General features: G+C 50.6%; 10 protein-coding genes across 10 annotated transcripts; 5 read left to right on the plus strand and 5 right to left on the minus strand.

Moving 5' to 3' along the window:
• Positions 1–993: 993 nt before the first annotated feature.
• HETIRDRAFT_106406 (uncharacterized protein) lies at positions 994–1,874 on the minus strand (the record flags this gene model as incomplete). Its single annotated transcript, XM_009553704.1, has 2 exons — positions 994–1,605; positions 1,659–1,874. The coding sequence occupies 2 exons, from the start codon at positions 1,872–1,874 to the stop codon at positions 994–996; spliced, it is 828 nt and encodes a 275-aa protein (XP_009551999.1).
• A 734-nt stretch (positions 1,875–2,608) lies between these two features.
• On the minus strand, positions 2,609–4,358 carry HETIRDRAFT_481195 (uncharacterized protein). The gene is made up of 3 exons (XM_009553705.1): positions 4,135–4,358; positions 3,501–3,998; positions 2,609–3,436 (listed from the first exon to the last, which is right to left on the minus strand). The coding sequence occupies exons 1-3, from the start codon at positions 4,214–4,216 to the stop codon at positions 2,781–2,783; spliced, it is 1,236 nt and encodes a 411-aa protein (XP_009552000.1). The 5' UTR covers positions 4,217–4,358; the 3' UTR covers positions 2,609–2,780.
• A 125-nt stretch (positions 4,359–4,483) lies between these two features.
• cyp55 (cytochrome P450 monooxygenase 55) lies at positions 4,484–7,037 on the minus strand (the record flags this gene model as incomplete). The annotated part of the gene is made up of 13 exons (XM_009553584.1): positions 4,484–4,677; positions 4,740–4,880; positions 4,951–5,088; positions 5,147–5,228; positions 5,314–5,521; positions 5,580–5,593; positions 5,646–5,781; positions 5,850–5,965; positions 6,017–6,165; positions 6,229–6,495; positions 6,550–6,595; positions 6,649–6,735; positions 6,806–7,037. 13 exons carry the CDS (start codon positions 7,035–7,037, stop codon positions 4,572–4,574), a joined length of 1,722 nt encoding a protein of 573 aa, XP_009551879.1. The 3' UTR covers positions 4,484–4,571.
• Positions 7,038–8,617: 1,580 nt separating this feature from the next.
• Positions 8,618–9,507, minus strand: HETIRDRAFT_442224 (uncharacterized protein). Its single transcript, XM_009553706.1, has 3 exons — positions 9,072–9,507; positions 8,773–9,018; positions 8,618–8,713 (listed from the first exon to the last, which is right to left on the minus strand). The coding sequence occupies exons 1-2, from the start codon at positions 9,440–9,442 to the stop codon at positions 8,862–8,864; spliced, it is 528 nt and encodes a 175-aa protein (XP_009552001.1). The 5' UTR covers positions 9,443–9,507; the 3' UTR covers positions 8,618–8,713; positions 8,773–8,861.
• Positions 9,508–10,447: 940 nt separating this feature from the next.
• Positions 10,448–11,941, minus strand: HETIRDRAFT_106410 (uncharacterized protein; the record flags this gene model as incomplete). The annotated part of the gene is made up of 1 exon (XM_009553707.1): positions 10,448–11,941. The coding sequence occupies one exon, from the start codon at positions 11,939–11,941 to the stop codon at positions 10,448–10,450; it is 1,494 nt and encodes a 497-aa protein (XP_009552002.1).
• A 134-nt stretch (positions 11,942–12,075) lies between these two features.
• On the plus strand, positions 12,076–13,353 carry HETIRDRAFT_436750 (uncharacterized protein; the record flags this gene model as incomplete). Its single annotated transcript, XM_009553708.1, has 8 exons — positions 12,076–12,309; positions 12,366–12,421; positions 12,477–12,502; positions 12,557–12,622; positions 12,685–12,805; positions 12,854–13,063; positions 13,121–13,161; positions 13,226–13,353. Exons 1-8 carry the CDS (start codon positions 12,190–12,192, stop codon positions 13,351–13,353), a joined length of 768 nt encoding a protein of 255 aa, XP_009552003.1. The 5' UTR covers positions 12,076–12,189.
• A 268-nt stretch (positions 13,354–13,621) lies between these two features.
• HETIRDRAFT_66200 (uncharacterized protein) lies at positions 13,622–16,516 on the plus strand (the record flags this gene model as incomplete). Its single annotated transcript, XM_009553585.1, has 11 exons — positions 13,622–13,838; positions 13,917–14,121; positions 14,520–14,545; positions 14,595–14,693; positions 14,747–14,858; positions 14,910–15,055; positions 15,116–15,333; positions 15,389–15,609; positions 15,666–15,846; positions 15,900–16,019; positions 16,075–16,516. Exons 1-11 carry the CDS (start codon positions 13,704–13,706, stop codon positions 16,514–16,516), a joined length of 1,905 nt encoding a protein of 634 aa, XP_009551880.1. The 5' UTR covers positions 13,622–13,703.
• Positions 16,517–17,280: 764 nt separating this feature from the next.
• Positions 17,281–18,582, plus strand: HETIRDRAFT_422408 (uncharacterized protein; the record flags this gene model as incomplete). Its single annotated transcript, XM_009553709.1, has 1 exon — positions 17,281–18,582. One exon carries the CDS (start codon positions 17,281–17,283, stop codon positions 18,580–18,582), a length of 1,302 nt encoding a protein of 433 aa, XP_009552004.1.
• A 2,192-nt stretch (positions 18,583–20,774) lies between these two features.
• HETIRDRAFT_37935 (uncharacterized protein) lies at positions 20,775–23,701 on the plus strand. Its single transcript, XM_009553548.1, has 12 exons — positions 20,775–20,870; positions 20,934–21,007; positions 21,059–21,207; positions 21,258–21,350; positions 21,405–21,580; positions 21,639–21,824; positions 21,882–22,099; positions 22,158–22,304; positions 22,362–22,555; positions 22,676–23,006; positions 23,064–23,357; positions 23,422–23,701. Exons 1-12 carry the CDS (start codon positions 20,786–20,788, stop codon positions 23,587–23,589), a joined length of 2,115 nt encoding a protein of 704 aa, XP_009551843.1. The 5' UTR covers positions 20,775–20,785; the 3' UTR covers positions 23,590–23,701.
• Positions 23,702–23,904: 203 nt separating this feature from the next.
• HETIRDRAFT_422410 (uncharacterized protein) lies at positions 23,905–25,235 on the plus strand (the record flags this gene model as incomplete). The annotated part of the gene is made up of 3 exons (XM_009553710.1): positions 23,905–24,036; positions 24,104–24,460; positions 24,513–25,235. 3 exons carry the CDS (start codon positions 23,905–23,907, stop codon positions 25,233–25,235), a joined length of 1,212 nt encoding a protein of 403 aa, XP_009552005.1.
• Between the last annotated feature and the right edge of the window lie 163 nt (positions 25,236–25,398).

The following is a 25,398-nucleotide window of genomic DNA, read 5'->3' on the forward strand; positions in this document are numbered from 1 at the left end:
GGCCATTCAGCTGCCACGACGCTCCTTTGAGAAAGATAGGCAACGATAACGTACCATTGTAGGGCCAGTTAATTTCTGTTCTAGACCCCCAAAGCCCATCATCAATTTCTGCACTTCGCGACTTAGACTGAGGCCTCAGTCCAAACCGCGAAGTGCAGAAGCTTAAATGAGGTCAGCCTGCAAGTGCTAGCGTGGCAGATTGAGGTGAGCGCCTCGACAGACTTAGGTGCAATGATTGATCGGGTCCTTCGAGTAGTCTTCGAGAGGCAAGCCTTACTCAAGCGTGAGACCCGCGATCGTGTAGTGATGCATGCCCAGTCAAAAAATCGGTATTTTGTCATGTATCCGTCATAAAAGCAGTGCAGAAGTCGTGTGAAAGTTGTGTCCAATTTTGGCAGTTTATGACTTGTGCATGACTTTTCGCGCCTTTTTCTTAACGGATACATGACAAAAGACCATTTTTTGGACTGAGCTTGACATTCACCTGAATTCCGTTTTTACTGAGGCTGACTCGTGGCATCCGGCCCTAAATGTGACGCCGCGGCGTCGAGCAAAGTCAGCGAGTCATCATAACCATGGCCACCAGCCCCACGATCGTCTGGTCTTAGATCGTCGATCAAGATGGCCTTATTAGCGATCAAGAAACAAAGAATCAACAAATCTCAGAATAGCAAAGATGATATCGGAAACATATTGCATTATCAAATTCTATTAGAGTACGTAGAATCATGTCGAATGATATACTGTGAAGACCAGGAAATAACAACATCGAAGGAGCTAGCCGGCTACATGTATATAATGTGCTAGAAGTAACTACGTGGAGACATCAAACAATGAAGGCATTGGGTATCTAGACAGCATACAGACATTATTAGACTAGAGGATGACCGTGGCAAGCAGGAAAAACACGTCTGAACGGCGAGACTCGCTCGCACCGAATTACAAGATGACCATAATAAGCAGGAGAAAAACGTCCGAGCGGTGAGAAGGCTTTCAATTCATGATAAGCTCATATTCAAATGGAGGAGAGACAAAACCAATTTCGCCGAGAACTTGGCTGCATGAAAACATAAAGTCATCTTCCCAATCTACGAGGGCTGGCCCTCGATTGTGAGGCCAGCCGAACAGATCAACAGGCGGCGAAGGCGATCTCAAATCACGCGAGCTTGCAGGCAGTGCTGGTGAAGAAAGGTCGCCCGAATACACGCCTGTACCGATCCCAACTAAATCAGTCTGAGAGGAAAGATCACCACGTATAAGGCTATGAGGGGCAGGAGATACTGTTTTAACAGTTCGACTATTGTATTCCTGTGCCTTCGCCTGACAGAGTGCCATGACCTCAGGACGTTTCAGCCGCTCGGTGATGAAGGTACCCCACATAGCCATTTTCTCGTTCTTGGTGATTGTTCGCTCTCTATGACATTTATTTAGTTCCCAAAATTTGGCAGCAGAGGGCCCGTCGCATTTGAGGATGACATCGCGGGCGCACTTCGCCCTCGTGCGTCGCGGGGCCTTGCGGATTCCATTGGCCTGCCGATGGGGGCCCGGAGATGGGAGATCGTAGGCAAGGCGCTTGCGGTGGTTCTTGATCCATTTCTTGACCCTCTGTGCGAATGAATGAGCAAAGAAATAGTACAGAGCAATACTAAAATACGCACATTCGAGACCATGTCCCATCGCTCGTCGACCTCTGCGTCGCTCTCCAGGACCCCGTTGAGCTCGCGCTTTTCTTTAGGAAAGGTCTCTATAAAGTCACTGACAACCTTTCTGCACCACTCGGTGCGTGCCTGGTCAGTTAGCTGTAAATATTCGTTGCGGACACGGTCCTGCAACCACAACTTCTCTGCGCTCGTCGTCCACTCCTTAGCGGGCATTCTAGGCAGGATAAAAAAATTGAACAGAGGATGACCGTGGATGAAAGTTACTGATGGGAATTGACCCGGGGCGGGCGACGTTTAAAAAGGTCTTCCGGGCAAATTCGGGGCAGAAAGCTGTGGAAAAGCTAGCCAAGCGCTTAAGTAGCCTAAACAGCAGTAAGCAGGGTGATCAGCCGGTCTATTTTACAAAGTCAGGACTTTTGTGGGCTGATCGAAACAAATAGATTCTATACCGGTCGACAAGTTTGACAATCTAGACCAGAATTGAAGCCATCTCGAATAAATCAGCTCATGGCCAAGGTAAGACCTGCTGAGAGAGAGATTGAAGACGGGGATTGGAGAGAGGCAAAATGAAAACACAGGCATCGGCGGCTCAGCAGTGGAGCAACACTTCTCGGAATAGACACGGGAGGCGGTGAATGATCCTGGTGTGGATCATCAGTTGCGGTCAGGGACGCAGGCGTCTTAGGAAGGCGGTTTCTCACCTGATCAAATCAATGGACAGTGCCACACTAACTGCTGATGAATCGACTACTCACCGGTCATCCTGTGTCACCCGCTGTGCAAAATTCGAATGTGTCAATTGACAAAGGCTTACCAATGTAGTTGATTTTCGAGTCATATTTGATACTGAACATCGGGCATTGGCTCAGACCCAATACGAACAGTCGTGGCAAGGCTACCTCGATCTGCAGAGCTTCAATATCCGAAAATTGTGCGCGCAGGGTTTTGGAGAGCCTGTCACAGGGCATATGCAATGAGGTACATTACGCGGTCTTATGCTCTGTTAAAAATGTCACAACTTATGGTACATATCATTTCATGTCGTCAGTGTAGTCGATCCAAGTCCCTGATTTCTGCGCACTCATCTATCACATGGCCTCCCCGACTAGAAGATCGTTCTCACACCTGCTGCGCGCCACTCTCCACCAATGGTGCGAAAATCTCATTCAGTATCCCGGCGAGCCTAATCCCGCCCATAGCCAACAGCCTCTCCACCACCCACTCATTCGTGATCCTGCCAGCGTACTCCGGGGTATCCAACTCTAAATATGTGCCTTTCCTAGGACCCATCCCCCTTGCCGACTTGGGATCTTCGCGAACGGAGTTGCCATATGGAGGCTCGTCCAACTCCTTCGGCCACACAAGATCACAGTTTAGTTGATGAATTGGCTCAGCCCACGCTTGCGGGCACAGAAATTCATCGTCGGTCTCCTGCTGCATGCGTCCACCTGTAAAAAGGTCGAGGACGGTCTGCCTAAAGAACTGGCTGAGCATCTGTATAGGTCCGGAGGCAAAGGATGGAATCTGAATGCGTGCGGAGGTGGACGGACACTCGAGCCACTGTTCAACTTCGTCTTCCCATTTACCAGGGGTGGTGCTGTACTCCCCCACACCAATACCTTCCCACATGATCTTACGAATGTAAGGATCGTAGATAGTGCCGCGCAGCACAGACTCGACAGCGGGAATAGGAAGAGGGCGGGAGTAGTTCGAGGAAGACGGCATAGAGCGGAGGGCCTTCGCAATGAGGAGACCATCCCAAAGTGAGTGAAGATCTGAAGGACAGACGATTCATTGGTTAGGTGCCAAAGACAGACAAGAACAAGCGAAGAAACGAACTGGTGACACGGCCATCCCATGAGACTTTGTCCCCGTTCCCGCCTCGATCTCGCCCAGTCAAATGAAGAGGTTGATGCAGATCACCAAGGAAGTGGATTAAGAACTTGAGCGCTTCTTGCGCGGTTCCTAGCCCATCGTCTATAGTCCGCTTAACGCCAGTCTGAACACGCACGCCTGCTTTTGATTCCTTCACGAAATCCTCGAGCAAGCCGGTCACGTTACGGATACCCGCCAATACGTTGCCGCCCTGTCGGCCGGACCAGCCGCGATCACCGGGGAAGACGCACGAATCCGAAGGGTGGTCACCTACAGCGCCTACATAGTGGAGTGGCGCTGACCAGCGAAACTCAGAGCGATAGCGCACGCTATCGGCCCATGTGGCCACGGAGGAGATATAACAAAAGTCCTTGGACGAATTGGGATAGAGAATAGAGCAGAGCAGAGGGACAACGGGAGGGTTAAGATGGATTTGCGCAATAGTTGCGACAATTTCATGACCTGTGAGGTGAGTGAGTCAGCGCCTAGTTTGCAGACTGAACATTCTCTAAGCCTTCTTTGAGCCAGTGTATCCTCAAACAATAATGATACCAGCGAATGGACTACACCAGAGATCAGAGGGGAAAAAAGAATTCACCAGCAGCACCCCACGCACTTACGCCATGCAAGCTACCCAACCCTGCAATCGCCACGAAGCTGATGGCTGTATCGAGACGCATAACAAGTGATATGGTCCGCTTGGCTCACCCCAAGCTATATAGGCAGGAGATATGCAGGAGATGGTAGTCAGAGAACAAGAGATGAGATTATAGGCGCCGACGAGAAGGGACAGAAGGTCGTTAGGAGACCACCACAGAAGACCCGTTTCGTCAAGACGCCTCTAACAAAGACGCGTAGGCCAGAAATGGAGACGCTTTCACGTGATGAGAAACGCTTACACGTCCGAGAAGGCCGAGAGGGGCCGCGGCTCTGCGGACGCAACCATTGATTGGTAGAGGCAACTTGTCCTATTCTATCATTCGACGACAAATCGCTACGCTCATCATTCAACAGTCGTGAAAGCAGACTTAAAAGTCACTTCAATATCAAGTCTTCGGAGGGCACGGGAAGTTCCCGCAGGATCAATGCCTCCGCAGATCTCGATTTAGGGGATATTCGACACCTGAAAGGCTTCGGATGACTTGAGGTGTGAAGACTCGCGTTGAAAGGCAGATCCTCTGGATAGGTCAGATAAAAACATACCAGATGAATCCGTCGTAGTCCACCTCCGGTTCGAGAGCCATACCATCTACGTCCTTTGCCTTTTCAATATTGAAGACATAAAGCAAAGATGCGATGATGAGGGAGATTGAGTTCTCTGCGAGGAACATTCCCGGGCAGATCCTTGTGAGTGAAAATATGAACGTTGGCATTCAAATCAGATGGTCAAATCATTTGTTGTTATCCAGCTTACCTCCTACCGAATCCGAAAGCAATCCAGCCTGGGTCTTCGTATTTTTCAAGCTTTCTGAGTTGGCCGCCTTCGTCGAGAAATCGTTCAGGCCGAAATTCGAATGGTGCAGGGTATGTTTTGGGATCGTGAAGGATTGACCTGTGCATACATAAACGCCATAAATAACATGAGTGCGCAGGTCATCCAATATACTGACCAGATGTTCGCGTATACTGTTGACCCTTTCTTAATATGATATCCTCGATAAGCATCGCCCTCAGTGAGGCGATGCGCTAATCCTAAGGTACATCGGGATAAGTTTTGCCAATTTTTTTGGGGATTCTTGTTTGCTTTGGAGAAGTTCGGAAATAGATTCGAACATACCAAGGGGGACTGAAGGGTTCCAGCGCCATACTTCCTTCACAAGAGCACTGATATAAGGCAATTCCTGTATATCTTCGATCGCGGGCATCCTGCACGTATAACTTTCACGAGCTGGACCTAGGTAAGCATCGATCTCTGCTTGTGCTTTTGCAAGTACGTCAGGGTAAATCAGCATCGCTAGAAGGAAAGACATTAGTGACGACTGTGTCTGCGACCGCACACATGATGATCAGCTTCATAGGCAGATGATGGTGCAATGCCGTTACCGTTTCGGCACCCCCTGAAAACCTGGAGTTCATTTCAAAGACTTGACGACTCAAATCAAGACAAACCTGAGTATAGAGAAGCTGCAGCTGCTTTAACCAGTTCCTCTTCCGCCTGTATTTCCGATTCCTCTTTCCCGCTGTGATCATCTTCGTCGGAAGTCATAAACGTTGACACGATAGATGTCAGAGCTCTATTTTCTCGCTGAGGTCATAGGGGTTTGATTGGTCAAGATTACGAGAATAGGAATAAGAACTTTAGACCAGACTGACCAATTGTGACTTCACATAGTCGAACGGCTGATCGTAGAGCTTTTCCCTGTCGTCTCGCATGAGCTTGGCCTTGCGTCGGAAATCTGCAAACGGCAACCAAGCAGGAATGTACTTCACTGACGTTGTGCTAAGGTTAGTTGAACACGGCAAGGAAACGCAGAGCTTACAGATCGGCCATCGGTCTACCCAGAAAGCACCGGGCTCTGAAGCACGTGCGAATCCCAACATCGCGTCCTCGACGATCTTCACCAAGGGATCGTGAGCACTGGTGATTCTATACCCGTATGTGAGTAGCAGAATCAGGGATCCCGTAGATCTATCAACATAGCCAGAGTGAATCGGTGAATCACAAATTCGAAGACGGCGAATTGAAGCTTACTCCCTGATAACATGTCCAATGTCAAGCCCATTTTCATCCTTCTTTGTAATTGCAAGCAGCCTCCCCAGAAGCCTGGCACGTTCCTCTTCCTGCATTATAACTAAATCTGGTCTTTTACATGCGCGAGGGCCAATTGAGACATGAAAGATTCTTCGCAGTTCGCGGAAGCGAGCGTTAGAGGACACAGGGAACAGCGACTTGCTGGACAGAGGTTGAGGAGAAGCAGGATCAAATCGGGCATACCCTAGTCCAAGATTCCAACCGACACTGCTTGACGCTTTGGTGACATTTCACAAATGAATGAGGTAGCGCGCTGCGTACAGATCTCCTGCCATGGTTGCCGGCGGACGATCTGAGTAGATGTTGCCTGAAACCATAGATGAAGAAGCGTCGCGAAGTTTATTCAGAGACTCGACTGACCTCGTACATCCAACAGATCGATTGCTGCTTTCACAGATCCCAAGATGATCGTCGTCTCTCCCAAGGAAGAAATGCTGAAGATATCACCTTTTAAATTCATCATCAAATCAGCCCCATCCCTTCAGAAACATTTGGGAATATATCAGACAATCCGTACCATAATCTTGCGTCCATTTGTCGAACAGTAGCCAGTGTTTACCAAGGGGAAGTTGGAACGCGTTGCCTACGATAGGCCATCCCGGAGGACCGGGAGGGTAAAGGCGGCTATTCGATGTGCTCAATGCCGAAAGGATGTAGACCGTGAGACAGGCACAGGCTATATCAGCGCATAATGAGAAGTAGGAAGTTCTCGATATATATTGCACGAATGCATCGCGTAGGGAGGCCATTGATGCCTGCTGAGATAGCTCCTGTCGTGACTCGTTTGCTCTACGCGGCCGACTTTCCCCTTGAGGACAATATCGAGGTGGTGGTGGTAGAGACGATGATAGATGATAGTCGTGCAAGTCGGAAGTTCAGACTTTCACCGAGAATGTCAAGCGGACCACGTGGTTTAGGCTATGTCCCATTGCGCAAACCTGGATGCTGTAGTGTGCTGAACGCGCCTGCCTAGTTGGTTTTCATTCTGTAGAGCGCAGGGCGTGAAACAAGTCAGCCCAACTGAGATTGAATTGAACAACGATCACCAAAAATAATTAAAATATTGCAATTACGAAACAACATGACAACGATAGTTCTTCGACCAACTCGCTCAATCACATTACCAGACACTCAGTGTGGCCTCTTTATCCGAACCTTTCCAACTCTTCTCTTCAGACTCGACTTGTCGTCAGCGTCGCCAAAGTCTTCGTCCACCGTCTCGTCCCCCAATTGTTCCGCGTCTCCCATAGCGTCCGAATCATGCCTGGCTGCGACTCTGTCCCTAAGCGATGGCATTGCGGCCGTCGGGATCGAATCCGACGAAAGACGATCTAATAAGGATGGCCCGCGGTGGGAGGTAGGAGAGAGGGTGTGATCTCCTGGAGTTTTCGACAGGGGTCTGTTTAGCATCTCGCGCCCCGGACGGTCCAGTGAGGCCGAATTTTCACTGTATCTTCCGAGCGCAGAATCTGACACGTAAGGGCGAGTGATGTGTCCTCGAAACGTGGAATCCTGGCCGTGGAATCGAGTAGAGGGCGGAGGCATATGTCCACGGCCACGAGAGCTTGTAGCTGGTGGCGGAGGGTGATTCGCATAGGGTTCTTGTGGTCGATCCCAGACTGCCGGAACACGCTCTTGCGTACGGGACGGCGGTGGGTACGCAGAGTCTTGTCGAGGTTGAGGAGGATACCTCTCTCGACTTCGGTAATTTGACTCATGACGAGGTTGAACAAAACTCCCGTCATGGGTTCCATTGTGATGAAGTACGGGATGGTGCATGTCCATCGAGCCAGACCTGGGCCGTGATGGGTGAGGCCGTGATTGAGGCGCCACATCACTTCGAAGATCCACGTTTGAGTGGCTTTGTCTAAGTCTCGGATTTTCAGACGAAGGACCGTAATCAGGCGAAGGCCGGGTATGACGAGGAGCAGGACGAGTGTGTGCATCATGCTCCCAAGAACCTGACGGGCGAGAAGGTGGCGTTGGGAGTTGACGCACATTTTCTTGCGCATGGGGAAGTTCTGCCGTCGGTTCGCGTCGTGTCCATGTGCGATTGGGCTCGGTGGGAGGGATGTTTCGAGGGATATCTTGGCTTACAGACGGTTGTTGCAAGGGAGGTCCGAAGCGGGACTAGCAATTGTGATCTCAACATACTATAGCTGAGTGGAAATTTGATAAAACTAACCGGCCGCTCATGGCCCTGACCTGGAGCAGGGACCAGATTCGTCCGGTGCTGCTGAGCAGCATTGGGACGTGGAACAGACGATGGTTGCTCAAATGACTGAATCAAGATCAGACGAAGTTTATGCAGCCAGTAAAGACCACTCACTCCATTGTGAGCCGTCATGCCTTCGCTCACGTCCGAATGAGTAGGGTGTGAGGAAGCTGGTGGCATGCGCGGCAGCGGGGGTCTCATCGTTTGGGACTAGCGTGACAGGTCAATGTGAAGTCGATTGACGACGTTGATGCAAGAAAATTACACACCGATGGCCGTTCCCAGTGAGGGGCAGGCTCTAGGGTAGGGTGACTATGCCCGGATTCGACATGCGTTGTATGGATAGACCCCCGCCGGGTCAGTGTAGAAGGAGGTGGAAGTTGAGATGGGATGGGCGGTGGAGGTCCAAGTTGAGGACCACTTCTGCTTGCAGCAGGAACACTGTTTGTGGTGGAGGTTTTGGACGCGGGCCCCAAAGGAGTGTCATGACGTTGAGCTCGAGGGGCTTGGACATCCTGGGAATTTGATAAGCCACACGAAGGCTGTGATAAGAGAATTTACTACTCGCCTGATACTGCGCTTCGTGTTTATCATATTGCGCCCGACTCGGCCTCTCTTGCGAAGACTCATAAGGAAGTGGCCTAGTGGCATTCCCGGACAGTGTCGTGTTCGGTCTGGGGTGGACGACACGAGCCGCCGGTGGCGGATAGGACGAAGGGGCAGGTTCACGATGGCCGGGCCACGAGTCCCTCGGATGAGCAGGAGGCTGCCTCTCTCTTGGACGAGTCGGGACATAGTCTGGACCATGGGGCCTTCGGTCGAAGGACGGATTTGTGGGAGAGGACGGAGGTGGTCCATGAGGTGGCTGAACAGGGAAACCCCGTGGAGCTCTTGGTACGAAATCGCGAGTTTGTACCTCGCTACGCGGTGGCCTCTCATATATAGCTGGACGGTGGCGTGAAGGATTGTCGAAAGGAGCCCTAGATGAATATGTAGTGTCAACGTCCATCGCATCTTTGTCTCTGCTCGTAGAATCGACTGCAAACGTATGCCCGGTGTTTTCAAGTGGGCGGCTTCTAGCACTCCCTGGCGCGACAAGGCCTGAGGAACGACGATCCAAATGATAGTCAAACGCCGCCGGCGGTGGTAAAGCATGCATGTTGTGCTGCAAAGCATTACGGGGCCCTGACGGAGTGCTATGAGGCGAATGTGAGAACATAGATTGAATCAGAAATAATTTTCCTTTTACCTGCTAGGTATCTGTGATTGGAATGGCGCACGACTAGACACTACAGTGCGAGACGGGGGTGGTGGATTAGGGACTGGACCTGAAGGAGCTTGAGCCATCTCGCGGAATCGATCGCTTTGAGGAGGTAAGGGAATACGTTTACGAAGACCTAGAAGATGATATGACAAGTGGATTGATAGGCGGGGAGAATGGGCAGTCGACATGAGGATAGAGCGTGACTGATGCAGATTAACGTACGAGAGTCACTTTGCGCACTGCCCGATATCGGCGACGAGGATTCGTACGATTGTTCGCGTGAAAGATAGACATCGGCGTCCTCCTGTGGCACACGGCGAGCGGGCGCCGAATCACCAGTATGTGCATCAGTGCGACGACGCTTTGCATCGTAGTCTGCATCTGACATGACTACGTCGCTGTCCCTGCCTCTTCTTAAAGGCACCGCCTCAGACGGAGCGTACGCGTGAGAGTCCATATATGAATGGCGCGGAGCAGGGCTTGGAGCACGACTGTCACTTCTCGGCTGCCTTGGAACAGGGCGAGCAGACGAGATGTCCGCTCGTGGCACAAATTGCGGACGTTCTATTGTTTGCCGTGGGTACTGCGATGATCGAGCGTTATTGCGAGGCGACAGAGATCTGCGTCCTAGATGATGAAACAGGGGAGGGAAAGGACAGTTGAGAATCGATCACGATAGATTAATGGAAAGGATGGGAGAAAGTGGAAGCAAGACGCAGAGGTCCATCATGAGCGCCCATGAGTCGGTTCAGGACAAGGTCGATGAGCGCAGCGCAGCTCGACTCCCAAGGCTTCTCGAGACTATCCATAGATGCAGGTCCTCCACCTCGGGAGGAGCCGAGGCGCACGATACGAGAGGTGGAAGGGTGAGGGGATGATGTGGACAACGTACTTGGAGCCGATGATGCCCACGTAGCATTTTGACCACTAGAATGGAGTTCCTGAGAGACATGAGCTTCACGAGGACCCTCCCGAGGACCTGCGAAGACGTCTGATTGGTAAGGACGATTGTACGTTGATGGAGCACGAGGAGCATCACGAGCGTATGGATCATGGATGTCCTGCCTGTGATCAGAGTCATGATAGGAAAAAGGAGCACCAGGACGCAAGTCGTCCTTGTCGGACGCTCGATGTACACCGTTGTCTCGAGGTTGTACAGAAGAACCTCTGCGTCCACGCCTAGGACCGTCTACAAGTTCATGCTGGTAATCACCCTGTGGCTGCCGCCGTTCCAGGTCATCGAAATCTGGTGTTTCTCTCCCAGAAGGCTGCAAGCGAGATGATGCGCTGGGGTGCGGCCTATCTTCGCGAGCGTTGGCCTGATTCGCTCCAGGAGGTGGCAAGGCGTCGCCAGGTCTGTAATGACGATCATCGTAAGAGAGTCCATCGTCGTGCGGCACCTCACCAACACGGGCACGAGGAGCTGGTATATCGTTAGTCAACACATCATCATCTCGCCCAACTATCCAAGAAATGCCAATATCCCCCCTGGGCCTGCTTTTGCCGGAGTGTGAAGGTGATCTTCCGTCGTTCATACTTGGACGAATCCACGTAGACTCAAACGTCTTGAGGTTGTAATAATAAGCATCTCGCCCACCACTGCGAGAATATCTAACCTCCCAATCAGATGGCAGAGATTCTACGGAATCGATAGCTTTTTCCATTCCATTAACACGTCGCTCCTTGTCTCGGCGCGCCATAGACATCGGGCTTGCTGCTGTCGTCGAAGGCATAGCCAGGAATGCCGAGGAGACAACAGGTTTGGGAGGTAGAGCATGAGTGAGATTTTGGGGAGGCGGATGAATTCGATTGGATGAGGAGTTTGCTCGTGTAGGGCTTTGGAACAATGGTGATGACTCCCTTCGAGGGCTGGGCGTCGTGTCGCGTTCCGCCTCCACCTTGGACGCATCGCCTCGAGCCCTTTGCCAAGCTGGAGGAGCAGGTGTCGCCTTGACATTGCCAGGCTTGTCAGAGCTGCTCTGGTAGGTCATGTAGTCCTGAATGTCATCCTCGTCTCCTCCGAGAGAGACAGCATCCTCGACATCTTCTGTGTCGCCACTTCGCCTGTAATCAATGTCCAAACCTTTGCTATGAGAGTGAGGTCCATTGTGAGAAGGATTTTGTGGTTCGTCGTCTTCGTTGCCCCAGTCGAGAGCTTCGTGGTCGTCTTCCATGATGGCAGTCGAAAGTTGTGAGCCTCCTGCCGCCACCGGAAATCTCTGTCACGGTTGTTCTTGCGTTGTTCGAAATTTGATTCTCCGACGTCGGTTGCGCCACAGTGCACACCTAGTGGCTTTCGACACCGAGACTGCCATTGTGGTCGCTAATTGCCCAGTCGATTCATTTTTTCTGGCCAACTTTATTCTTTGCTCACTTCAATCTGTCTCTTTCTCGCTTTCGGCGCACAGAGGCGCATAACACCATGGCTATCCTACCCATAAACGCTGGTCCGAGCCAGAATGGATCGTCCTTCCAGTCATCTCATTCCGTCACGAACCGCGTTCCAGTCATATTTCGGAGACTGCTCAGGTTTCAGCATATGGTGCGCGAGCCTCAATAGATAACTTTGGATCTATTAGAAGGACGTTCGCGTCACAGGATTTTGAGCTGGCTGCTTGGCAATTGACCTACCTTTGCCTGGCCCCCAAGAGAGTGTGAGCATGCTCTCAAATATTGTGCGTTATTCTCTCCGATTGAAGTTACACATAGGTATCGAAATGTATATTTTCACAAACGTAGGAATAGGCGTCTATCATGATTGCGTTGCCTCAAATTCACAAATGCTCCAGAGACCAAAAATACATGGGCCAGAGATGACCCCGCCATTTTAATTCTCATAGCGGCATGTCTAATAGGCAAATCGAGTTTCTTTCCGTCATCATCTTCTAGACGATGCGCTGACGCGCTTACAATGCAGTTTCGGCAATTGCGTGGTCCGTGGTATGGTCGTATAGCCCTCTCGAGGCTGTCCGCCTGGCTCTTCTTATGATCTTTCGGGATTTTCTTCTCGTGGGCATCGTAGTGGCGACATTTTTTTGGTATGATCCCACGCCAAGATGCGCATTCCCCTCTAACGACTCCGGCAGGTTCTTTGCGAACCGAACATTACTCTCACCGCCCTCCCATTCAACCCCTGCGGATTCCGCCGTCGAGTGGGGGTACACGTTTGATGTGCATACGAATGCTTTCTTTCCCTTGTATCTCACACTATATCTGGCACAATTGTTTCTTGTTCCTGTCATCATGAAAAACAATTGGGTCTGCTTATGGGTGGGCAATACGTTATACCTCGCAGCGTAAGCACGTACACCTGCACTATGAAAATCGTCATTGCTGATACTAAGTTGTTTTAGATTTGCTCAGTATATATACGGGATTTACTTGGGACTGAACGGTGAGTATGCCTCGATAAACGGGGACCATGGAGCTCACGAGCAATCAACTAACTATCTTCACAGCATTACCATTCTTAATACGATCCGAGCTTCTGCTGGCGCCGCTGCTGCCCCTTCTCGTAGGATATATCGTCTCATTGCTAGGTTTCAACGTGGGGAGGAGGGTGTTATCTGCGTACTTCGATTCGTGATCAAAGGGACTTTGCCCAAAGCTGCGCCGTTCAATGCGATGGCTCGATGTCGGCTGCTTAGTGCTGCGATGGATAGATAGAGCACCACTTTGTAATATGTTCCACAACCACATGTATAAAGGCCCTGTAGGATGCGCTTGAACGGAAATTCACTGTGCAAGAACTGTTGTGACGCAAGAGAAGCAGTGAGGGGTGGTTACCAAAGACAGCCGCAGGTGGATTGAAACACCGCTTGCACGCGCGCCTTGGGATAACTGCCCTTCACCCTCGACGGATTCCATCTGTCTGGCTACTCCCGTTTCGTTTTCTATTCCGTTCGTTCCTCCTACCACGACTGCCTCGTTTTTGTCATGTCCGGAAGAACACAAATCGAGCGTGCAATCATCCAAATACAGGAGAAGCCTGTCGTCCCCGAGATCGACTTTACACAACACCAGCTCGAGAATGGGTATACCATCAGCACCCAGGAGCGAGTCGTCAAGGAGGTGTGTTCGTGATCCTTACCCAACGCTAGTGGTGTGCTGACGAGAAGCCCGGATGGTGTATGGCCGTCGGCGGGATAGGTTCAAGCCCCCGCGATGAATATACCCACCGACGCACAGTTCTTCTCCCGACAAGACCCAACCAAGCCCGATGTCGCTTTTCTGAAGAACCACTTTTATCGTGAGGGACGTCTATCCGAGGAGCATGCCATGTATATTATCGAAAAGGCGACCGAAGTACTGCGTGCAGAGCCTAACTTGTTGAGCGTCGACGCTCCCGTCACCGGTGAGTCAATCACGCTTGTCTCTGTCCTACGATTTCTGGCTTCCAAGACGGAATATGTTATGGCCCCCACATGTCTAAAGACTTCTTTGCATTGGGCCACAGCTGGCAGCATCAGGTATAGGGGTATATCAGCTCTAGTGCATTGCTACCATCTCTCTCCGTGCGGTTTGATTGCTTCGGTATAGTCGCATACCTCGAGTGCCTTTCTTGCTATAGCTGCGTCACGGTGATTACTCGAATCAGTGTACAATGAATCGCGCTGCTCTGTTCATCGAGCCTTCAATGGGTCTTTCATACCTAGACTGGTGGTGTTATCTACCATTGGTCAGATTGCTTCCATTTCTTTGCTTTGATCAGACTTCTCCACACATAACTCGTATTAACTTTGCTATTGTCAGTTTGTGGGGATATTCACGGGCAATATGTATGTCCGTAGCCATTTCGCCTCCGCGCTGATCTGACGTCGTGTGCAGTACGACTTGATGAAGCTATTCGAGATCGGGGGCAATCCCGCAACCACACGGTATCTTTTCTTGGGCGATTACGTCGACAGAGGGTACTTCAGCATAGAAGTATGTGTTACTGTCTCGCTCGTTCCAAGATGGCTCCTCATTCTATGTCGCAGTGTGTTTTGTATCTCTGGTCTCTCAAAATTTGGTATCCCGACACCATCTTCCTTCTTCGTGGCAATCACGAATGTCGGCATTTGACTGACTATTTCACATTCAAACTGGAATGTACGCGTTGCTCTTTCCACTCATGATCAGCTTACTAACCACAACGATAAGGCAAGCGCAAGTATTCAGAGCGAATATATGAAGCATGCATGAATTCCTTCTGCGCACTGCCCCTTGCGGCTATCATGAACAAGCAATTCTTCTGCATTCATGGTGGCCTCTCCCCTGAGCTGAATACTTTGGATGATATCCGCAACGTACGTTCTATCGTCTCTGCGTGTCGCAGATCACATATCACCGTCCTTAACCTGCATCAGATCGATCGCTTTCGCGAACCCCCCACATCGGGTCTCATGTGTGACATCCTATGGTCAGATCCCGTCGAGGATTTCGGGAATGAGAAGATCACGGACAGCTTTATACACAACCACGTCCGTGGCTGCTCGTACTTCTTCACCTATCAAGCAGCATGCCAGTTCCTGGAGCGGAACCGGCTGCTCTCCATTATCCGTGCGCACGAAGCACAGGATGCCGGGTTTGTTTCCGCGATCTTTAATGTCACAGTGTTGCACTTACATTCGGGAGATTAGGTATCGTATGTACCGCAAAACCCGGACTACTGGTTTCCCGTCGGTCATGACTCTTTTCTCCGCTCCCAACTATCTCGACGTCTACAACAACAAGGCAGCGATCTTGAAGTACGAAAGTAATGTACTGAACATTCGCCAGTTCAACTGCACCCCACACCCATACTGGCTGCCAAACTTCATGGATGCTTTCACATGGAGTCTTCCTTTCGTTGGAGAGAAGAGTACGTCATATATCATTAACATTCAAGTAGCAAATCAGTGAATTCCTTTCTCATAGTCACTGATATGTTGGTGGCTGTCCTCAACACGTGCACTAAGGAGGAGTTGGAAGAGAGTTCGGATGAGGAGACAGCGGTTTCGCCCACCACGCCTTCGGAAGATTCTGCAGAGAGAAGGAAGGTCATCAGGAACAAGATCCTGGCTGTGGGACGCATATCCCGAGTTTTTTCGCTGCTCCGGTGAGAATATTTTTGATGACAGACAATGCCTTTTCTGATCAGCCTTCATGCAGTGAGGAATCAGAACGCGTTTCGGAGCTCAAAAATATCACAGGTTCCACTAAGCTTCCTTATGGTACGCTGGCACTCGGTGCAGAAGGAATCAAGGATGCAATCAACGGTTTCGATGATGCGTATGTGTCACTATTACATTCGTGATGGAACATTGACTCACTTCGCACATCCTAGTCGCAAGTCGGACATCGAGAATGAGAGATTGCCGCCCGAGCTTGTTGATGCAGACTCTGAAGAGGGCAAGGCGTATATGTCCCAACCTCCTACTCCCTCAGAAGAGTCATATGTACCGCCACCTCCTAATGGGGTTGCAGCTGCCCTGGAAGAGGCCATCTCAAATGGCACCATTTCGCCTGGTTTAGGGCCTCACGGTCCGACTTCCCCCATATCACCGACCTCGTCCAACTCGCCGTTCCGGCGCGGACACGGACGTCAGGCCAGTTTAGGCACGACCATGACCAGTCCGAGCACGAGGAGGAGGAGCCTGGAAAGCACCATGTCCTTGCTGAAGGAGGCGGTAGACGGAAAGGAAGCGGATGCGGAGTTTGAGCAGCTGGCGGATCAGGTAGCTGGGAGGGTAAAGGAGAAGGAGAATGCAGCACCCCTGTCCAGATAAACAGAGGTGCGGTTCGCTGTTGGGCAGTGGGATCATCAGGGGGGATACTTTACTTTTTGGAGGTACTCGCGTTCGTGTAACATTCAGCCTGTTCTCGTTTCTTTCTTTCCTCTTGACTGTCAGAGTTTTTTGTCAACCAATCATCAACCTGTACACTGTGGCGTGACGTGTCGTTTCACTCCGAAAAGGGACATCGTATCCATCATGCCGCCACATGACCCTCCCTGCCTCCCCTGTGTTGGATAGACTTCCCCTACGCCGTTCTGATAAACCCTCGCTACGCTGGTTTGGGGATCGACATTGTCCATATGTAGACCACGCTCCGCGTGCGAAATGTATGGCGTGGATGTACATAAAGCATCACGGGGTGGCGGATCGCACGAGCTCCCTTTCCTCCCATCGTTCGCGAGCCTCCCTCAAGGACTCGCGCGCACGCCACAATCTCACAAACGCAGCAGTTCGCAAGATTCGGCGTGTTTCAGAATAGCTCTGCTTGCCGGTTACTAGCTTTCATTCCACATCTTAATTCAGCGCTATTCGTTGAAGAGCAGGGCATCTTTGTAGGATCACTGTTCCAGACAAGGCGCCAGGGTGAGCCTTGTGCCAGACTTGATGGGACTCGGAATGTATACAGCCGCCTAATGTGTTACAGGCAGAGTATATATAAACCCGCCACATAACACCTTGACCCTGCGCAGCCTTACAATCCTGCGTTCAAAACATTCCGTCCTCAACAAGCACCTGACCGCACGCCACGGATTCCGATGAATAATTGCCCCTTGGAGATTCATGCCTATATTTTCGAGCTCGCATGCACGGACGATGGTCGCACAGGTCGCGCACTATCCGCTGTGAACAGATACATCCGCCATGCATCAGCACCCTATCAATGGCAGAGCTTGGTTATATATGACCTAGCGCAGGCAAAGGGCTTCGCCGCTCTTCTCAATACTCTTCATGATGCCGGCACATCCACGGACACAGTCACCATTCACACTAGACGTCTGATTTCGCACTTGTTCGTGTCGAATAGGACTGGTGCCTCCGCGAGGGACATTCGACTTTCTCAGTGGCATGCGGCGAGGACTGCTGAGGAACGGCAATTCACTCATCGGCGTTTTGACCTCGAGGCGGAAGAATGGACCGCGGCAATCAGGCGCATACTTGCTTATGCAGCCGACAGCGTCCGTACGTTGACAATGATGTGCTATGACATACACATCAGCCCGAGCGGTCGACTGTTTTTCTCCGACCTCAAAGGGACAAATTTCCCTCGGCTTGAGGACCTCACTATTCGCGGTGGTTTTGATGTCAAACTGCGGGACCATCCTAACACCGACTCCGAGCCAGACACGCTCGTTGTCAGTCAACCCTACGCAGAGACTGGCGCGAGTACAAGCAGGCCAGTCGAGACGCCGACCCTTCCTTCTTTACACCGCCTTCACCTCATATGTCCGATCAGTTTTGAGCTCTTCTTACAGCGCCTCCGCCCACTAGCACCCAAAATTTCTTACATCCGTCTTTCCGAACTTGCCGCCTTCGACCTCGATCTCTGTCGATTACTCTTTTCCGAGCTCGCAGAGCGCCAAATCGTTCCGGGAAGACTTCCCGGTCTGCAAGGGCATCAATGGAGTGCCGAACCCATCGCGCAGCCCGTAGATTGGGAACCATACTTGCCGCCCTCGGAAATACTAGAACGAATTCTTTTACAGCCATCACAATTTCCCGTGAGACCGGAGAGCCAATGCGGGTGTTGTACAGGATACTATAAGGTGGACGACATGATTCGCATGCTGCGGGAGATGGCGAGAGAGTCTTCGGGGGCCACGTTTGTGTACGTGCCTCCTGGGAGGAGAACTGGGACGGGGTACGCACACGATGAGGCGAAACGGGATTGGGAAAGCCGGATCGATGGTGGTGCTGGATGCTGGAGAGAAAAGAAGGACGTTGACATCGATAAGCCGGTCGAGAGAGATACGGAGGAGGACCATACCCAAAGTCATTCATCTCACCGATCCTGGCGCCCTAGGAGATCAATCTTGCAATACATGATGGACTCTCCTTAATTGCTTTTTCTTTTGCTGTTCGGGTTTGTTAAATCTCTCTTTCTCTATTTTGTCATCCCTTTCAATTTGCCGTGACCATCGTTGGTGGTAATCGACTAGGACGCTCCAGCACTTTATGATATCGATAATGATTCTGACCAAAGATGAATTTCTCGTCGTTGCCAAAGCCATCAAGATCTAGTTTACCCTCTGACTCATGTTTAAGCCTTGGCCTTCACACTCTCTTTCAGCCCACGGACGATGACGACCTCATTTCTTGTTATATGCGGTATCTGGCGATGACCAAGTCATGGAATGGATGCATTTCCACAGGCCTTTAGAGCGAGTTCTAAATGCTAGATTCTTCCGATGGCTTGGTTGCCGCGTCGGCACGAGCGAATCCATTCTGTCGGAGCTTGAGACCCCCCTTCTAGATTTTGGAACTGGAAGGGGGGCTCCCCCCCCCTTTCCAGTTCAGATTCGCCATTGTAAACGCGTTTTTTGAACTCCGCTTGAACCTTGTCGTCGCTATCCTGCGAGCTAAGGCGAAAACACTGACACAGACAAGAGCTTCGCTCCATAACACCTAATCATCATTGTGATACCAGAGTCTAGCAAAACCAAGTCATCAAGATCCACTGCATATGCCATTATCCAATGTTATCGAAGCTGAACAGTAGATGGTGGGCTTGTGGTGTATCTGCGGTGGACTTATCCGTGCTGGCTGCACGGAGGCAGATCGTGATTGAAGCTCCGCTTATATCAAGTGCGTGCGTTCACCAAGTCATAGATGGTCTTATGGTTCTGTAAGATTTCTAGTTTCAAATCTAAAACAAGGTTCGACTCCGATTTATTAATCTAGAACTGCTCCAAAACCTGTGGAAATGCATCCAATATCAGAATATATGAACGCCTTGGCCACACACCCGTATGATGGCTTACTTTGCGACAGACAATTCAACGGGAGTACTGCTGTGCAAGGCCAGCGCAATGCCCCGGTTTCGGACCCACGATCATGAAACACCTCGACCTGACATTTGATCTTCGACTGCGATGGATCGCCCGGTGAGCCGAGGGCGCAGCTGTTTTGCCTTTGAAAGTCGCCATCTGGTCACACAGTACCGCATACTTGATATATCCTTGTCACGGGCAGCCTCAACATCGCGATACGTGGTGTGGGTCCAGGTGGGTCCTCAAGTCCAACTCGGAGACCGTCATGCCGCCAGAATCCTACGAAGCCCATTAGCATCTTCCGCTTAGTATCACCTCTATCAGAGCAGCTTTGCTTTCAGGATCTGCTTGTTGATTCTGCTGGCATATTTAAAGCCAGGAAATCGAAGCCGCCGCGGTGAGATCTAGACGAGGTGACTTTCGTACCTTGGCGCAGAGGCATATCTACGGCCTGCGGACGTACTCCTGGCTCGCAACGTACTGTGTGACGTTGTCGTGCGGTGTGCTTTCCTGATCAGAAGTGTGAGAGCAGACACATATTCACGCTCTTAGGCTGCGTCGTGCTCAACGCAGTCAACGTCCTCGGACAGTAGTCAGCTTCACATGAGAAGTAAAAGAAATTCCATGATTTTAAGTGCCGCATTGCCAAAAAAGCTCTTTCGACTTTTGCATTGTTCTTATGTACTTGTGATAGTCGTAGAGTACATACCCATTGTAAAGAGCTTCTGAGGATGTCAGTACTCTTGATCCAATGGAGGTCTGAGGCAGGAGAGATATCGATATCTCTACTATTGTCCGATTCAAAATCATGATTTTGGCCTTTCCGCAGGTTTTTCGGCAGCAAGGCGCCTGCATTCGTCCTAGATCTTAGCAAATTAACTGTATCTGTCCGCATTACTGATCAAACGTGCTATTTACTACTAATTCATACCCATTGGAGATTCAAACCTCAGAAAAAACCTTTTCGCGTGATGCTGTTCCGAAAGTAAAAAATTCCCAGAAGTGAACATGAATTAGCGAGAGCCATCTGCCCATCTCCTCAGACTAACATTCTATCCTAACGTAGCTGGAGACCCGATACCTTGTATTTTCCAGCCTCCGATGGAGGTCTTTATTTTACTGTTAATCTGATACACGTCTCTTGAATGGTCTCTGGATCTCACTTACACGCCGAGAATGTTTTCAAACTCCGAAAGGAGCCCCACTGAGCGTACCTTCCCATACTCGGTAGTACGCATTTCAGCCCCAACTGCCCATATATCATCCCTCCAAGATGGCGGAAGCTGTCTTCAAAGATGTCCCCGAGATCGTTGAGGTCGACCCGGGCGAAAGCTTAATGGCTCGTACTGAAAGTCTATGTGAGTACAGTTAACGTACTTACCTGTCTTCGTCGTAACTTTAGTGGCTTTGTTTTTGTACAGCTGGGTTCCGCGAATTAGGGCCTCCGGATTTATGTCATGTCGTGAAGAGCACTGGGAAGAGCGGTCAACGCGACGTGAGTGCCGGATCGTGCTATGTTCGCCATCTACTGACAGTGAAGTCGCAGATCGGCTCATACCATTATGTCTCGGGCGTGGATGCATCGTCATCAGCATCACTGGCAGCATACATCAACCAACTCACGTACTCTATTGAAGAACCACAGGCCTGGTTCTCTAAGGGGACAAGTTGGAAGTTGAAGAATGGCTGTTACTGGTGAGCACAGTGCTCATTTACGATCCTCCAGACGCTCAGCTGTGGACCAGTTGCTTCAATGCGTTTTCTCGCGTAGACGTCCGTGTAGATGTAAAAATCCCAGGAGGAGTTGATGCATACGTGATTGACTTGCGTGGTGACCGGTGCGTGCTCTGATGCCATTTGTTCTCGATTCAACTGATGCTGCTCGCATCCAGATATAAGGCGACTTCCGAAATGTGGCAGGAGACTTATCTATCTGCTGTCCTTCGTGCTATCCTGTACTCTGACGACTCTACCTACGAACTTGACGCATACCGCCGACTACAGCCAATTGCAACTCCAGATGCCGAGATTCGTTTCCTACAAGCTGCTGAAGAGCTATTCATGAAAGGTGAACATGCTCGTCTGTTATTTTCCTGTTATATTCGACATCTCATCGTGTCACGTAGGATGGCAAGTTGGTTCTGATCCGGAAATCCAGGTGGCCACAGTAGTGTCAAACCATCTTACTGCAGGCATTATGAAATACTTCGGTGATAGTGGGAGGTTCCAACATGCTGCCAACTTGTTCGAGAAGCTCTCAGCGCGTGAACCAGAGGTCGCTTGTCTTTTGGCTAAAAGCTATATCGGAATGAGTGAGTTCTACCATACCAGCATCGTCATTGCTTCTGATTCGTCGGTCCTTAAATCAGGCGAGGAGGTGAAAGCTGTGCAGATAATGGCAAATGCTATGAAGCAGACGCCCCAATCATACACACTTCTTCATACGCAGTGCGAGTTCCTACGATCCAAGGGGAAGCATGAATGGGCTGTCAAACTCGCGCGACAGGCTGTCAACTGTGCACCAAGCGAGTTCGTCACTTGGGAAAAGCTCACAGACATTTACATTGATCTGGGACAGTATGAATCTGTGGGTACCAGATACTTACGTCTTTCATGATGACTTATGACGACTCCACTCTTGTCAGGCACTACTTACCTTAAATTCATGTCCCATGTTCACCTATAATGGCCGTGATGCACACCGCAATCTAACTGCAGCACGTCTTCATCTGCCTGTCAAGTCATCGGTCGGTGAGATCTTACCAGAACGGGAAAAAACCGATGATGACGAGGTAGGCACTGTCTTATGTCGGTGAAGCCAAAACCGTCGTTCTTACCATGCGCAACAGGCCGATGCCGCGCTTCTGCGGTTACCAGCACCAGGTCTCCGCGGGACATGGTCACGGGCCTATTCCTTGCTTACCCGCCTTGTATCGCAAATTGGTTGGGACGAATTGCTCAAGACGCGGAGTGCCGTTTTCGTCATGGAAGAAGAATATCGCATGCTGAAGGCACAGTCTGACATTCAGTCTTCAACAGGAGCGTCAGATGTGATCATTCATGAAGATGGCGCCGCAGTACCTGTACGTGATTCGCTTGTGTCCGAGGGCACCACTCTGGCGACAGGAGGCTTAGAGGGGGCAGATGATGACGCAAGCACGAGAGGGGTGGTATCGCCAGCGTCCAGGCGTGCATCGAATAGCAAGGATCTCAACGCTGAAGGAGAGATTCCAACGATCCGAATCTCGACGGAGTCAAACAGAGAGAAGAAGGCAGAAATGGAAAAGGAGATAGAGGCTAGTGAGAATAGCGAGGTGAAAACTAACGGCGTAAATGGCGGCACGGAGCTGCAGCCTCCTGTACAAGCCGCTGCTGGAGAAGGAGAACAAGATGACAGTGAAAGCCCGGGGACTTCTGCACCGGAGCCATTCTCGTTCAGCAACAAGCGACTATGTGAGCGTTGGCTCGATAACTTATTCATGGTTCTATATGAGGTAAGGCAACGGTGTTCTGTGAGTTTAATGAGGAGTGGCTGAATGTGTAACTGACAGGATTTGCGCGTGTGGACAATATTTCGTGCCGAGGTTGCACATTTCAAAACGCAGCACGTTGCGTATCGTAAGACGGGAATGGAGTGGGAGATCTTGGGAGATCTTGGCCTAAGGCTACACCACAAGGAGGAGGCAAAAGAGGCGTATCAACGCTGTCTAGATACGCCACGCTATTCGCTCAAGCCATGGTCGAAATTGCTCGAAACCTATGCAGAGGAAGGTGACCTCATGCGCACATTGCAGGCAGCGATTCGTGTCGCAGCATATCAACACGCAGAATATGCCGAGCTGACTGTGAGTCCGTTCTCAATCCAAAATGACCTCACTTTGTCCAATATTCTGACCCGCCATCTGGTAGTTCCCGTCACAAATTGCCCGTTGCTTCTTTAAAATCGAACAGATCCATGGTCACGCCAAAATCTGGAATACTCTTTTGAGCATGGGGCTTCCTCCGCCAATCTTGACAATTATGCAGAGCTATTTGTTGTACGGGCAAGTATTCAAAGTCGAAGGTTACGATTTCTGAATTAGTGTCATGGAGATTATCTATGTATTTGTTTCCTTTCATCGTTCTCCCTATTCTACGTCGTCTTTATCACCTTATTCTCGTGAATTTGATACCTCGTTTCCGGTGTTAATCCGAGTTGGACACAATTTGGGAAGAGCCGGCCTCTGAAGGTGAGAATGCGCGCCCCTTGAATTAATTTGGCCACAGACCCCGGTTGCCGCTAACACCGTACTCTACACCTCCCACCACAAGCCATCTGGATTCTGCTGGCTCTGAACTGAAGTCTTCTTCATCAATCTCACAGCAGATTTTCCAGAAACAATACTCTATCTAATGTCCTTATCCCCTCCTATCCGAAGGTTGTCAGCCACTAGCACCAGCAGCAAGCGCGAAGAAGACCTCATTAATGCGTATGAAGCTGAGGAGGAGAGAATCATCAACGTCCTGTCACGCAAACTCGAAAAGGTATCTGGTTGTTGCAGCTGAGGGAGCATCTCAAGGCAATTATCTGTTTACTGATATTAAAAAATAGCTACAAGAGGAGAAAATCGAGCTTGAGAATGTGTTGGAGGCCGAATCAGAGTCGCATGTCAATAGACTCTCTAGAGAGCTTTTCGCTCTTCGTCTTGCTCAACAATCATCCCAGATGCAGTCTCAGAACCACCTTTCCAATGGCAATGGCATAGGGGAGCCTTCGATAGAGCATGGGCGTCCGGCGAGATCAATGCCAAGCAACCCCCTCGCACCCAGTTCAGACATCATGCTAGAGGCTTTGCTACGAGAGAATGAACTTTTGAGGAACAGAATGGTTGATATGGAGCGAGAGTATATTCGAATAACGCGACTGAATGAAATTTATAGGGAGGAACTGATACAACATCGGAGGCGGGTGAGTCTTCTTCTATTTCTACCACTACACATAGCCTCTCACATCTATGTAGCTCGGATTATCGGTTGATAACCTGATTGGGCTCTCGTCCTCGCACGAATTGTACTCACAGCCCACACATCGGCGCTCAATGTCGAATACGTCGTCCCCCGCTGCTTCCGCGCCTATCCCTCTAACTGCCCACGCCACACACCCCTCACCCAATGTTCCCATTCCACGACCGCCATCGCAAATTCATCGCCCTATCCATACCACGTCTGAATCGACCACTCCTCTGTCCCACTCACCATCGTCGGCGTCCGAGTCACCTTACCTTTCCCCATTGATCTCGACAAACCCTGCAAGTTATATCAGCAACACCACAGGTGTGACGACACCACCTTCTTCCACCTCTCCTACGGCCATTGCCAACGGTGCCTCTCGCACGGCTCCACTTTCCTACCCTTCCGTCCCCCCGCCATCTTTGTCTTCTTCGTTCGGCTCGCCAACGGCCTATTACCATGGGCCGCGCCGCGATCTCTCCTCTTCTCCAGTCGAAGGCCACACAAACCACAGAAGCGTGCCACGCCGTGGGAACTTTGAACGACGAGTCGCTGACTCTCAGAGCTTGCGGAGGAGCGTGAGTCGTGGGAACTCACGAAGAGAGAGTGTCGAGCGTGGTGCTCGTATCGCAGAAACAGGACAGCTCGTGCCACGGAGCAGGGCTGGGAGTGTGGCACTAGGCGGTCCCTCTGAGGTCGTCGCCCCTGTTGACGAACACGCAGACAGGACGTAAAATGCTTTGATGAACCCAAAGGTTCACACTTATTCTCGACAGATACATTCTCTAATTTTGTCCGATGATCAGCTGTCCGTGTTCATCTCTTCTCTTCTCTGGATATACATCTACTGAACATATTGGAGCATTGTACATTATAGTGATGTCCGGCTTTGAAAAA

This window comes from Heterobasidion irregulare (assembly GCF_000320585.1).
Source record: "Heterobasidion irregulare TC 32-1 unplaced genomic scaffold scaffold_12, whole genome shotgun sequence".
In the NCBI taxonomy this organism is placed as follows: Eukaryota; Fungi; Basidiomycota; class Agaricomycetes; order Russulales; family Bondarzewiaceae; genus Heterobasidion; species Heterobasidion irregulare.

Bases quoted from the DNA above. Each gene is read 5' to 3' on its own strand.
- HETIRDRAFT_442224 (XM_009553706.1), bottom strand. From the start codon at position 9,442: ATGAGAGGCCACCGCGTAGCGAGGTACAAACTCGCGATTTCGTACCAA. The intron at 9,019-9,071 runs GCGAGTAGTAAA...TCAAATTCCCAG, and splicing joins AACACGAAGCGCAGTATCAG to GATGTCCAAGCCCCTCGAGC.
- HETIRDRAFT_37935 (XM_009553548.1), top strand. From the start codon at position 20,786: ATGGCGGAAGCTGTCTTCAAAGATGTCCCCGAGATCGTTGAGGTCGAC. The intron at 20,871-20,933 runs GTGAGTACAGTT...GTTTTTGTACAG, and splicing joins GGCTCGTACTGAAAGTCTAT to CTGGGTTCCGCGAATTAGGG. The intron at 21,208-21,257 runs GTGAGCACAGTG...GCTGTGGACCAG, and splicing joins TTGAAGAATGGCTGTTACTG to TTGCTTCAATGCGTTTTCTC.
- HETIRDRAFT_481195 (XM_009553705.1), bottom strand. From the start codon at position 4,216: ATGCGTCTCGATACAGCCATCAGCTTCGTGGCGATTGCAGGGTTGGGT. The intron at 3,999-4,134 runs GTGAATTCTTTT...CTCACCTCACAG, and splicing joins AAGTGCGTGGGGTGCTGCTG to GTCATGAAATTGTCGCAACT. The intron at 3,437-3,500 runs GTTCGTTTCTTC...TCTGTCCTTCAG, and splicing joins ATGGGATGGCCGTGTCACCA to ATCTTCACTCACTTTGGGAT.